This window comes from Cricetulus griseus, chromosome 5 (assembly GCF_003668045.3).
Source record: "Cricetulus griseus strain 17A/GY chromosome 5, alternate assembly CriGri-PICRH-1.0, whole genome shotgun sequence".
Taxonomy (NCBI): Eukaryota; Metazoa; Chordata; class Mammalia; order Rodentia; family Cricetidae; genus Cricetulus; species Cricetulus griseus.
Genome location: NC_048598.1, coordinates 37,590,131 through 37,604,577, shown reverse-complemented (window position 1 = coordinate 37,604,577; position 14,447 = coordinate 37,590,131). Strand labels below are relative to the sequence as shown.

Sequence of the window (14,447 nt, the reverse complement as noted above, 5' to 3'; positions counted from 1 at the left end):
AACTGTAACATCTTATAATAGATTAGCAGCTTTTATAAAACAAGAACTTTGCATTGTGAGGCTTTGCTTAAAAATGATTCTAAATTGAAGCTCTTTAAGTACAAACATTAACAAAAACAAACATTTAAAAAACTGGTTTTAAAAAGAAATTTAAATTCCCTTAATGTCTTTCTGTAATATATAGAATCATTGACATTTTAAATCTTAACTGAAAAACTTGTTTCTAAGATGGTACCTCTAATTTCCATGTGGTCACCTTTAGTCAAGATGGCGGTTTAAGTATCCTTTTTCAACTTCAGCAAAATGGCGACCAGTCAGCCATGTGACCAGTTTGCCATGTGGCTGGTTACAAAATGGCCGTAACTTGCACCATTTGCTTAGTTACATGCTTGCAACAGAACTTAGGTTATAACAGGAAATAGAATATTTTAAAACAAGTATACATAAATTACTTGAGAAATAAACAGGACTTTTTAAACAGAATTAGCTTAATATGGTTAAAATTTTAACTTATATTATCATTTTTAAAATTTACTATTTGTAGACATGAGAAACCATAGCAAACAGTTTACATTTTTTTCTTTTAACAATCTTTTCTCTGACCTTCTACGACTTGCTTTAACTCTCTATAACCTTTTTATATACTTTTAGTTCATTCCTCTGATTTTCTTAGACATTCTTAGACAAATTTCCTTTTTTTCTTTCCCTCTTTATTACTTAAGTATCCTACATTTTTCCTCATTTCTCAGTCAACATAAAAATTTTTATCAAAGTCCCTTTTACAGTTCTTAATAACTTTAAGGCCTTTTTTTTTTTTTTTAAGAAGTCCGGATCAGGCCAGATAAGTTCATACGCTCCAGCTCCATGTGCTCAAGGCAGAGAGACCTGGGGTGGGGGTGCTGCTGGTAACTCCCCCCCAGACCCTCAGCCAATGCAGGGGTGGGAAAAAGACCCCCGAGGCCCCCCTGCATACCATGTGTGTGGAGCACAAAAAGACAGGCAGATGGTGGCCTTGCAGCCATGTTCCCTCAGAGCAGGGAAACTCCCGAGGCAGGCAGGACGGCAGCTGGGGCAAAAACAGCCCCACTTGGCATGCCTCACAGACCCACAGGTGGGAATAGAAAGGGGGTGGTATGGTGGATCCTGAATTGAAAACCAATGATGGTAACACAGAATAGACAGGAAAGAATAGACACCAACCCAATCCGCCCCCGAAGCTTATAAGGCAATGGCGCTTATAAGGCAATGACGCTGGGAAGACGGGCAGCAGAACCCGGTGGCTACAATCACCGCTAACTGAGGAGGATCCAAGTCCTTGGCCTCCGTTCATTCCTCCTGGGTGTCCTCAGAGCAGCAGTCTGTCCTCCAGACGCATCTGCTGATCACAGTTGAGGTGGCTCTAGCCGAGCGCCACGTGCTCAGAGCATCAAGAAAAGACCCCTGACCCACGCATGCCATGTGCATGGGCAGTAGGGACAGAAAGACATGTTTAACACAGACTAGGGTCCTATTCGGAATTTCAGATGGCTAGCCCCATGGAAATCAACTTGGTTCGAAACCAAGTCTCCCCTATAGATTTCGGAAGGCTGCTGCCCGAACCTCTGCCCTAAATAATTCTTGTAGGCCTACTCACAGATGTCGCCAGAAACCCCAACATAGGACTTCCACATCCATAAAATTAACAGAAATAGTAAAATGACTCACAAGCAGGAGGTTAGGGCGTGGGCTGCAAGATAAAAGATCAGATAACAGATAACAAACCTGTTGCTCAACTGTTCAGTCACCCAGCCCATTCCAATCTTCCAGGCTTAACAGACATTAGACAGGACAGACATTAGACAAACTGCAAGGCAAAGAAATGGTGCCCCAAACCGAAATTACAAACAACCCTTGGACTTTCGTCCAGGGCGGGACTTCAGGGTCTCGAAATACGTCTATTTCCCCCTGAGGTCCGAATTATACAAATCACGAGTCCCTCACAGGCTCAGATCAACAAAACAGCAAATTCAAGTGGCACCAACCAACAAAAACAAGCAAACATATAACATTGAACATATAAGTTGTGAGCTCGAATCATCTTACCTCCAAGATCGAATCCACTCAGGTGAGGGGTGGTCGCAAATCCCGGACGAGCCCCCAAATGTTAGACCCCCCCAGAAAACTCAGGTATCTGGGGTCCCAGGCCACGACCACGGTCACCCCAATCACCAGGCGGATTCGAGAGCTTGCTGCAAACTGCATGAGGCTTTATTGTAATTTAACGAGCTAACCCCATGTTAGCTCGGGTCTTTCACCAACCCAATCCGCCCCCGAAGCTTATAAGGCAATGGCGCTTATAAGGCAATGACGCCTTATAAGCGCCATTGCCATAGCCATGGCGGATGGCTAGCAAAAGACAGCTCCTAGGGCCTCCCAAGAGATCTCATAGGGCAGCATAAGGGGAGTGTCTAGGGGTACACACAGGCTCACGATTGGTGTGCCTCCAGGCTTGGAGGGCTTGTCCTGTGTTGATTGGCCAACTGGTTATTATGGCCCATAGGCCCTCCCAGGGTGGTTGCTATGCTTTGTGCGTCATTGTGTGTCCGTAAAGCACACCCAGGGTCATAAAGCATAGCTCCACCAGCTAACTTCTGATTGGTTCCTTGTCACAAGGCAGGCATCTGACTTTCTAGTGACTAAGACAAGGTCATAGAGGACGTGTTCGGCCGATATGGCTGCCAAAAGGGAAGCTGGTCCCTTCAGAGGTAGAGCCGATCAGCGTCAAAGCCTGAACCTTCCAAGCCCCAAACCATGGTAGCCATGAGGTTTGGCCTGAGTGGGGGAGCGTGGACTTGGAAACTCCTAGCAACCCAATGGTGATAAAGACCAGACACAGGAATCTTGTCATCTTCAGAGAGCTCTCAGTTCCATGCTGCAAAACTGGAGTCTCTTCTTTATTTAGCATCTTCATGGCTGTTCTCTAACTGTGCTTCCCAGACCCTGAGGCCATTTCTCTCTCTTCCAATTGACCCCTCTGCCTCGACCCTCCTAAGTCTCTTTGTGCTCATTTGTCCCATACATCTCACCCTCCGCCCTGGTGCAGGCCTATTCAAATGATTAATTCTGTAGAGGTGCAAACTAGGAGGCATTCTCCACTGAGGCTATGCCAATCAATAGCAGATTAGCTAGTATTTGAAATACATTTGTAGGCCGGAGTTCTGGAGGTATGGACCTATGGAACAGGAGAAATTCCCTAATGGAATTTTCCTGGCTCCCGACTCTGCATAAGATTTGTCTGTTGGCAAGTCTGTAGTACATTTTCCTGATTTATGGTTAATGTGAGTGGGCCAAACCCATTGTGGGCAGTGCCATTCCTAGGCAGGTGGTCCTGGATGGCACAAGAAAGCTGGCCGAGTAAGCCATGGGAAGCAAGCTAGTAAACAACATTCCTCCGTGGCTTCCCGACTCCAGGTTCCTGCCCTGACTTCCGTGACCCAGGATATGTAACGCAAATAAATAATTTCCTTCCAAAATTGCTGTTGTTTATAGTGTTTTTTTCCACAGCAATAGAAACCCCAAGACAGTCACTAAGAGAAATAAAATTAGAAAATTCACAAATGTGTTGCAATTAAAGAACAGATTAAAAAAAAAAAAACAAAAAAAACCGGATTCCTGAGTGGCTCTTCGCTCCGCCCCAAGGCGTGGCAACGTCGCATGACGTCGTAAGGACGGGGATGCGATATATAAAGCTGGCCTGAGAGCTCATTCCGCACTCTGAGCTGAGGTGGCGGGCTGCGCAGTTGGTCTGCTGGGCTGCATTGCCATTTTGCTGTCACGGTCTTTTCCCGGAGTAGCACGTGTGTGTGCCTGTGTTGTGTGAGTGACAGCAAGACTCGGCCAGGTTCGTCCCCTGCTGCCTCTTCCCTTAGCCTGGGAGGTAGTCTGCAGGATTCTTTTCTTTGCTCGCCGCCCACTCGGTGTGCGGAGTGCTTGTCTTTTTGATTTTGGAACTTGTAAGCGTCTTCCCCCCCCTTCCAAAAATTTTTTTCTTTTGGCTTGGTGCCTCCAGGGCTGGTTTCCCTGGTCCGGAATAACCGCTTCCTGAATAGGGTCACCAGCCCCGCCTCAGGTTGCCCCCCCCCCCCAGCTTTGCCCAGCAGGTCTCCGTAGCATAGCCACACCTGCCTCAGTATGTTTGGGATCAATCATCCTCCACTTTTTATAAAAGACATTAAGGCCGGACTGAAAAACGTAAATGTTGTCTTTATTGTCCTGCAGTTAGAACGCGTGACCAGAATCAAAGACGGCCATGAAGTGAGATCCTACAAAGTAGCCGATGAAACGGGAAGCATCACTATTTCTGTATGGGATGAGATCGGAGAGCTCATACAGACAGGGGATATTATTCGTTTGACCAGAGGATATGCTTCAATGTGGAAAGGATGCCTGATACTTTATACTGGAAGAGATGGTGAACTTCAAAAAATTGGAGAATATTGTATGGTGTATTCAGAAGTGCCAAATTTCAGTGAACCAAACCCAGATTATACAGGGCAGCAGAACAAAGCGGTACAAAATGAGAAGGACAGAGTGAGTGTTGGTACTTTTGGGCCAGTTGGAAATGGTGTTAAGACTAGGCCTGAATCAAGGGGATATCATCTTCCATATACTGGTACAAGAAGTGGCCGGAAACCCATCAATCAACAGCTTCCAGGAGCTCATAGTAGTCAAACAGTCATGACCACAATAAGTAATAAAAGGGATCCGAGAAGAGTCTTTAAAAGATGGCCTAAGCTAAAGAGACTCATATAGTTTTTAAACTGCGTGTCCTACTTGAATACTTAGTGCACTTTTATTTATGATTAACTGTGAAGAGTTTGTCTTTTACAGATTTCCTTTGACATTTTGGGTTTGCTAAGAATGGTTGGTTTTTACTGCACGATGTTGTGCTGCTCAATTACATCCTATTGAAGAATAGGAACTCTGAAAGCGGGAACATTTATTTTTAGAGCAAGAACTTACTGGGTATCACTTGAAAACCTGTCCCTGTTTCAAGGGTGAGCTACTTATGACACCAGCTTTATAGCCTCTGTAAGTCTTTTGCCTATCCTTACTCCAGGATTTTTACTTCTACCTGACAACCTGTAGCAGGTTGTCACATGGCTATAAGAATTCAATCTGAATTGTATTTGCTACAATATTTATCTACCACAAGTTTTCTGTTTTGTTTTTTAATAATCAGATCAACCTGGTGTGGTAATGCACAACTTTCACCCCAACACCTTGGAGACAGAAACAGAGGCATGTAACAAAATTAAAACAAATAACAGCAAATACCCTTAAATCAACAACCTGGATCGATAACTTAATGAACAAATAAGTAGAAAAATGAAAAAAAAAGTAAATTGAAAGCCAGTACAAGTAAGGAGCTAGAAAATATCCTGAGAGGTCAATAAAACAATGGATAGAGAGAAAATCAGTGAGACTAAAAGTTACAGCTTATTTTTGAACTTTGAAACCCTAAATATTCCACAGAAAATTATTATAATGAATAGAAAAACCCAGCAAGGTAGCAACATACAAGGTCTGTTCATAAAGATAAGTTTTATTTCTGAGCATTAAAAATATATAATCTGGAGAAGCAGCCCGGCCTCCATCCACCAGCCCACGTAGGCCAGGAGCTGTTTCCGGTTCCTGTTCATCACGGCTGCTCAGAGTCATCTGACACAAGCAAACTTCGTGCTGGACCAAGTTCGGCGGCGGTGGGTTCCGAACACCTAACACCCAGAGTCAGCCCAGCCTCCATCCACCGGCCAGGAGCTGTTTCTGACTCCTGTTCGTCGTCGATGCTTAGATTCATCTGACAAAAGCGACCTGCATGCTGGATGGACTTCAGCAGCGGGATCCGACACACCGAGGCCTGGTGACAGCTCTGCCTCCAACTGCCAGCCCAGCGGGACCCGGCACTCCCGAACACTGCCGACACCCGGGTAACAGTGACACCTCCATCCACGAGAAGAGGACCGACATCAGAGTATTGGATCTGTTTGCATCTACCAGAAGAGAACCTTGGTCCCATACCGACCAGGAGAACTAGAAACTCTTGCTACCCCCACCAGAAGAAAGGATGAGAAGAGGACAAGGTAAAAGCACATCCAACAACAGAAAACCCAGTATAATACCACCGGAGCCTAGGAACCATACACCAGTAAGACCTCAACATCACGATGCAGATGAACCAGAAGAGAATGACCTTAAAAACATCTTCAGGAAAATGATAGAGGACCTCAAAGAGGACATGAGAAAATCCCGAAAATGGAAAGATCTCCCATGTTCTTGGATAGGTAGGATCAACCTAGTAAAAATGGCAATCTTGCCAAAAGTAATCTACAGATTCAGTGCAATCCCCATCAAAATCAGAACACAATTCTTCACTGACCTTGAAAGAACAATTCTCAACTTTATATGGAGAAACAAAAGACCCAGGATAGCCAAAACAACCCTGTAAAATAGAGGAACTTCTGGAGGCATCACCATCCCTAACTTTAAGCTGTATTACAGAGCTATAGTCCTGAAAACAGCTTGGTATTGGCACAAAAATAGACAGGTAGACCAATGGAATAGAGTTGATAACCCTGATATTAACCCAGACACCTACAAACACCTGATTTTTGACAAACAATCCAAATTTATATGATGGAACAAAGAGAACATCTTCAACAAATGGTGCTGGCTAACTGGATGCAAACATATAGAAGACTACAGATAGACCCAAGCCTATTGCCATGCACAAAACTTAAGTCTAAATGAATCAAAGACTGAACCTACTAGAAGATAAAGTGGGAAATAACCTTGAATACAGGAGACCGCTTCCTGAACATAACACCAGTAGCACAGACACTGAGATCAACAATTAATAAATGGGACATCCTGAAACTCAGAAGCTTCTGTAAGGCAAAGGGCACAGTCAGCAAGACAATGACAGCCCACAGACTGGGAAAAGATATTCACCAACCCCACATCTGACAGAGGGCTGATCTCCAAAATATACAAAGAACTCAAGAATCTATTCTCCAAAACACCAAACAATCCAATTAAAAAATGGGATACAGAACTAAATAGACAATTCTCAATAGAGGAATCTAAAATGGCTGAAAGACACATAAGAAAGTGTTCAACATCCTTAGCCACCAGGGAAATGCAAATCAAAACAACTCTGAGATACCATCTTACTCCTGTCAGAATGGCTAAAACCAAAATACCAATGACAGTTTATGCTGGAGAGGATGCAGAGAAAGAGGAACACTCCTTCACTGCTGGTGGGAGTGCCAACTTTTACAGCCACTTTGGAAATCAGTATGGCGACTCCTCAAGAAAATGGGAATGAGTCTACCACAAGATCCAGCAATTCCACTCCTAGGCATATACCCAAAAGAAGCACATTCATGCAACAAGGACATCTGTTCAACCATGTTCATAGTAGCATGATGGGGAATGTACTGTGTATGTTTATCTTATTGATTGTTAAATAAAATACTGTTTGGTCAATGAGACAGCAAGTTAGGCAGGACTAGGAGTCAAAGAGGATTCTGGGAAATGTAGTAGAGAAGTGGTGATCCAGGCAGGAAGTGACAAAGCAAGGAGACTCATATTTAAGGGAAGGGGAAACAGGAAGGGCCCCTTTTTCCCGTTCGCCTCCTCCAGCGGCAGGATATGATCCACCGGCAAGGAGGGACGCGAATAAGGTGTCTGATAAAATAAGTCTTATAACATATATAGATTTATGATAATTAATACTGAGCTAGCAGATGAGAAGTCCTAGTCATTGGCCAAGCAGCTTTGAACCTAATACAAGTTTCTGTGTATTCATTTGGGCCTAACTCGGGCGGGTGGCTGGCGTAAAGCTCACACGTGGTGGTGGGGTTCAGGCAGCTTTTGGCAGAAAGATTTATCATAACAGTAGCATTATTATGTAATAGCCAGAAACTGGAAGCAGTCTAGATGCCCCTCAGCTGAAGAATGGATAGAGAAAATGTGGTACATTTGCACAATGGAGCACTACTCAGCAGAAAAAAGCAATGGAATCTTGAAATTTGCAGGAATATGGATGGAACTCGAAGAAACCATTCTGAGTGAGGTAACTCAATCACAAAAAGACAAACATGATATGTACTCAGTCATATGTGGACCTACTTTATGATACATAGTAGTGACCGTGCTTTATCAGAGCTGTTTTTAATGATATTGCTCAGAATGGTTTCCTTCCAGATGATGATTGAGAAGCTAATTTAAAAAAAAAATGGTGCCAGGTACCACAAGAGTAACAGAATTGTGCTCTTTTCTGGAATTTTGTTTTTTACTTTTTTCGTTTTGTTTTGTTTTGTTTTTAAATGGAGTGTTCTGGATGTCTCTACAATTTTGTTCAAATGACTGCAGAACATGGAAAAGCTATTTCTGCTATTGATGCATAACATACTGCTAATATATATATATATAAATATATATATATATATATACATATATATATATATATATGTACACACATAATTTGAATTTTTGGAAACTTTAGCTGTGTTGTCAACTTTGGAAAAAAGTATCCCAGTTTACCGTGTTGAGTTGGCATTGTACAGAAATTAACAGCCATATTGGTCTAGAAATGTTGAACTTAATTTTTTTCCATTTGTACAGGGGTAACGCACTGTATTAAATATGTAAGGTGTTATCTATGTAGATTTAATTACAAAAACTAATAAAGTATTCTCTAAATAAAAAATATTAAAAAAGAAATAAAAGTCCATGAAAGTGAATATATATAATCTGAAAAATAAACTACAAAGGCAATTTTATTTGCTATATAAATCAATTATATTATTGTAATGAAATACCTGAGGCTATTAACTTGAATAAAAAGAATGGACTATTTGGGCTCATGGTTCTGGAGGTTCCAAAGGGCTCATTTCCTTTGGGTACTGGATGAAGGAAACATCAAAAGTGAAAATAAAGATTCCGTTGAATCAAACCATTTCTATATTGAATCAGAGAGTAGAGCTAGCTCAGATACTGGAGTCCCACAGTCTTCTTTGAAGATGTAATAATCTAAGGATCTTCTACTAGGCTCTATTTCTAGAAGATTCCATCACCTTTCAATCATACCATCTCAGAGTTCAGATCTTTAATACATGGATCTGTGGGAGACACTATCCATACTCAAGTTATAGTCTTTCCACAAAGTAAAATATTTGGAAATTGAAAGACTTGTACAATGAATGCTAAAACATTGCTGAAAAAGTTAAAGACACAAATAAATGGAAATGCATGCTGTTTTCATGTATTAGAAGATGTCATATTGTTAAGATATCAATATTACAAAAAAGATATCAATATTACTCGAGACAACCTACAAATGAATGAAATTCACATAAAATACAAGATTTTTTTTTTTCAGAACTAAATAAGGTCATTCTTAAATTCATATGGACATAGTATCCTGAATGGACACAAGAATCTTGAAAAAGGTCAAAGCCAGAAGACTCACATGGTGGTTTGAAAGAAAATTGCCCCCATAAGGAGTGGAGGTATGGCCTTGTTGGAGGAAGTGTGTCACTGTGGGGGTGGGCTTTGAGGTCTCCTATGCTCAAGCTACACCAGTGACACAGTTCACTTCCTGCTGCCTGCAGATCAATATGTAGAACTCTCAGCTCCTTCTCCAGCACCATGTCTGCCTGCAAACAGTCATGCCCTGCCATGATGGTAATGGACTAAACCTCTGAAACCGTAAGTGACTCACCCCAATTAAATATTTTCCTTTGTAAGAGTTGCCATCGTCATGGTGTCTCTTCACAGTAATAGAAACCCTAACTAAGACAACTCACATTTATTGATTTCAAAATTCACTACAAATGTAGACTAATCAAGACAAAATGGTGCTGGCATAAAGACAGACATGTGGCCCAAGGGGATGAAATAAACACCTGAAAAGATTCTGTCAACATGATATTGAGTAGCACTATTCTTGGGGAGACATAAACAAAGTCTATTCACCCCAGAAAGGGAACTAATGATAGAACAAAAAGCAGCTACCACCAAAGTCCAATGAACCAGTGAATTTTATTGGGGTTACTTATGGGAATATGGATGACGGTTTACTTACAGGATCAGAAATGACTCAATAACAGCTGCATCACAAAAGCCCACCCCAGCTTGGATGACAGTTTATGAAAGCTGAATAATTGGAGTGTACTGAACAGTCTTCAGGCAGCTCAACAGGTTGGAGAATATCATTTCCAGGTGGCTGGCTTGGTCGGAGGCTCTTCTGGGAAGCCCAGCTGGTCTTTATTTATAGGCAGCTCAGCTCATCTGACAGTATTTCTCGGCAGTCCTTATTCTTTTTCTTTTCTTTTTTTTTTCTTCTGGTTTTTTTTGAGACAGGGTTTCTCTGTGTAGCTTTGGAGCTATCCTGGCACTCGCTCTGGAGACCAGGCTGGCCTCGAACTCACAGAGATCCGCCTGCCTCTGCCCCCCAAGTGCTGGGATTAAAGGTGTGTGCCACCAATCCCCCGGCGGCAGTCCTTATACATGCTCAAGAAGAAAGGCATAGTGAATCTGGTCGGTTTTGTGGACTTCTGAAGCCATTGAGTTGTCTGTTTCCTGAGCTTCAAGAGCTTCCCTGCTGCATGAAATGTGTCATCTCCTCTAAGAACACCTGCTGTTCTATCTCCCTGTAAATGTCCTGTGTCTTAATGAGATTCCAGCTTAGGACATCCTGTTGTTTCACCTTCCTTTAAATATCTTGTCTTAAAATGTTGTTTTACTTCCCTTTAACATCTGAGTCTTAACCAGCTTCACTGGAAACTGGTGTATAACATATAGTTAAAAAAGACAACCCAGGACCAGGAAAGATGACTCAGTGGTTAAGAGCATTGGCTTCTCTTCCAGAAGACCTAAATTTGGTTTCTAGAACCCATGCAGTTCATAACTCCAGTTTCATGGATGCCCTCTTCTGGCCTCCATAGTGCACAGACATGCATGCAAGCCACTTAACACATATAAAATTAAAGCAAAATTAAACAAGCCCGCCAAAAACCCCCAACAACTTGAGAAGGCAAGAAAATATAAATTATAAATGTGGTAAGAATGATACTTAACACTATATAGGAAGCTCTTCAGATGCAGTGACAGTGGCAGAACCCAGTTTGATTTAAGCAATGGGTAAAAGAGGATGTCTTGGTTAGTAGCCTATTGCTGTAAGAGACACCATGACCTTGGCAACTCTTATAAAGGAAAGCATTTAATTGAGACTGGCTTATAGTTCAGAGGTTTAGTCCATTATCATCATGGTTGGGAGCATGGTGACACAAAGGCAGACATGGTGCTGGAGAGGTAGCTGAGAGTTCTACATGTGGATTGGCAAGCAGCAATAGAGGGAGGGAGACAGACAGAGACAGAGAGAGGAGAGAGAGAGAGAGAGAGAGAGAGAGAGAGAGAGAGAGAGAGAGAGAGAGTTTTGACTTGGCTTGAGCATCTGAAACCTCGAAGCCCATCCTCAGTGACACACTTCCTCTAACAAGCCCACACCTCCTAGTAGTGGCACTCCCTATGAGGAGCCTATGGGAGACATTTTCATTCAAACCATCACAGAGGGTTAGAAAATTCTCCAGAGATGATATGAAAATGGCCAATGAGCACATGTAAAGAAGCTCCATTCATTAATCCTTAGAGGAATTCAATTCAATGCTACAAGGAGATATATTCTTTAGGATTGCTACTTGAAAGAAGATAAAAAATCATATGCATTAAAGAAGCTGTGTACCCAACTGGAAGGTGTGTAAAAGTATAACTGCTGTGGAAAACATGATTTCTTAAAAACTAAAAACAGAATTACCATAGAATGCATTGACCCACATTTGGATATGCACCCCAAATAATCAAAGCAGGGTCTGAAAGAAACACTTTCCCATATTCACAGTCGTGGTAGCCAAAATAACTACAAGATGGATGCAATCTAAATGCCCACTAGTAGATGATTAGATAAGCTAAATGTGGTGTACAACTGTATACACACACACACACACACACACACACACACACACACACACAATGGAAACTCAGCTTTAAAAATAATGGATTCTGGAGCTAGAAAGATGGCTCAGAAGTTAAGAGCACTGACAAATCTAGAGGACCCAGGTTTGATTCCCAACACATGCATGATGGTTTACTACTCTTATAACTCCAGTTCCAGAGAATATGATGCTCTCTAATGGCCTGTATGGGTGCCAGTCACTCATGATACATAGAAATACGTGAAGGCAAACACCCTTATACATAAAATAAAAATAAATCTATTTTTTAAAAAATGGATTTGACATATGCAACAAAAGACAAAACATTATGCTAAGTGAAACAAGCCAGTCATAAAAAAATAAATAGCAATGATTCCATTTATATGTGCATTTTAAATAGTCACAACCATCGATACAGAAAGTAGGATGGTGGTTGCTGAGGAAGGTTTGGGGAAAATCTGAATTACTCTTTTGTCTGACTTATAAGATGAAAGGGCTATGGAAATGAAGATAGCATAGCATTGTGAGTGCATTTAATAGCACCAGACTCTACACTAAAATGGTTTTACAAAATAATTTTTGTTTTGAAACTTACAATAAAAGTAATTTTTAAAAGGAACTTACAATAAAACTAGTAAAGAAAATAATTTTCAAGCTCTCTTAGGTGTTCTGGGGAAGGCAGATTTTGACAGTGAACTTACAGTTTGAGTAATAGCATAGTTGTGGTAATTTAAAGTAGTTGTTCTTATTGCAACACAGCACCCTAGATCATGTCCTGGGGCAAGGCACTGGAATCTGAAAGTTCTTTGGTTAATAGAAATACATGGCTTTGCTTCTGCTAATGTAGCATGAGAGGGTGGGGTGCTATAATTAAAAAAAAAATCTGAGGGCTAGAGAAAAAACTCAGTGGTTAAGGGCAGTGGCTACTCTTCCAGAAGAGCAGAGTTCTATTCCTAGCACCCACATGATGGCTCACACTGTCTGTAATTCCAGTTCCAGGGGCTCTGAAACCCTCTTCTGGCCTCCAAAGGCCCTGAACACCAGATGAAAACCCATGTGGTGCACAGACATACACCATACACGAGGGCAAAACACCCATATTCATAAAATATAAATAAAGGGGATTTTTAAAAATCTGGATGAAAGGTTAACAATTGTCTGAAGACAGAAATGACTTGCTCTAGAATAGAAAGCTACACGGAATAGATATTAAAATGCTACTACATTAAGGAAATGCTACCAGGTGGGTTGTAAAACCCACCAAGAGCTCTATCAAAGAGATTAGGGGAAGAGCCCTCCCTCCTTCCAAAGACTTGGTCACATTTTCCAAATTATTGGAAAAAGAGAAATTAATAAATGTTATCTTTATTTTTTTTTATTTTTTTGCCCAAATGTAACTTACAGGAACTGGAAGGGTTGGGCCAGGACAATGGGTCGACAGATGAAAACATGCCTTTGATGAAATGAAATACTAGGTGATTAAAGTCCTGGAAAGATTCCCTGAGCTCAAGGCCGGGGCTAGGCTGCCCTTCTCTCATCTGCACACCCGGAGAGAGTAACTGAAAACCAACTAACCAATAAAACTCAGCGCAGAGTTCAGGGGATATCCCAGAAGCATGTGACATGAGGAAAGGACTTCAAAAGAGGCTGGAAAACTCATCACTAGATAAGAACATAATTAGCTAAAACTGATAGATAACAGTTACTCATACTCAGTTAAAGATCACATCTGAACTGTAAGCATGCTGTGTGTGTTACTTTTGAAGCTGGCCAAGAACATTTGGGGGTGGCTTGTCGGTGTCTTGATACCTAGGGATGTTAGGTGTTGCCCCAAGCCCTTGTTTTAGTCCTGCTTACCTTTCCCTTTGCTGTGGCATCTCCAATTGGATGCTATGTTGTTATTTTTTTCCTCCCTTCAAACCCTCTAATCCCATTTCTATTTGCCTTTCAATCAATGCTGTCCAAGCCAATCTTGCTTATGTATACATAACTGGGGGCTACAGGGAACCCTTCTAGAGTCACTTCTATTTCTCTGTGGATTCCAGGAGCAGATGTCTATACATTTTTGCACAATTAGCCTAATATATGTGTGAGACTTTGTGGAGCATGTGGTGTGTGTGTGTGTGTGTGTGTGTGTGTGTGTGTGTGTGTGTGTGTGTGTGATCTTTGGTACATCTGCTCTACTGTGCTGGTGTGCAAAAACAACCAGAGGTACACAGGTGGTACCTAACTGAATGTCAATCTAAGGAAACTTTGTTGGCCTGAGAGTTAAATTCAACGTTAATTTTTGCTTAACATAAAGTATCATTGTTTCAATATTTTAATAACCTAAACATTTTAAAATTATACTTAACTAGAGTTTCATAGAAAAATGAGCAGTAGACAAGACTCGTTGATGAACCATAATTT

At 41.5% G+C, this 14,447-nt stretch overlaps 1 protein-coding gene across 1 annotated transcript; it reads left to right on the top strand.

Annotated features, from left to right (window-relative positions):
* Nucleotides 1–4,170: 4,170 nt before the first annotated feature.
* On the top strand, nucleotides 4,171–4,791 carry LOC100753014 (SOSS complex subunit B2-like). Its single transcript, XM_035445822.1, has one exon. It carries the CDS (start codon nucleotides 4,171–4,173, stop codon nucleotides 4,789–4,791), a length of 621 nt encoding a protein of 206 aa, XP_035301713.1.
* The last annotated feature ends 9,656 nt before the right edge of the window (nucleotides 4,792–14,447 follow it).

What these genes read in the sequence shown, in the direction of transcription:
- LOC100753014 (XM_035445822.1), top strand. Translation starts at nt 4,171, where the DNA reads ATGTTTGGGATCAATCATCCTCCACTTTTTATAAAAGACATTAAGGCC.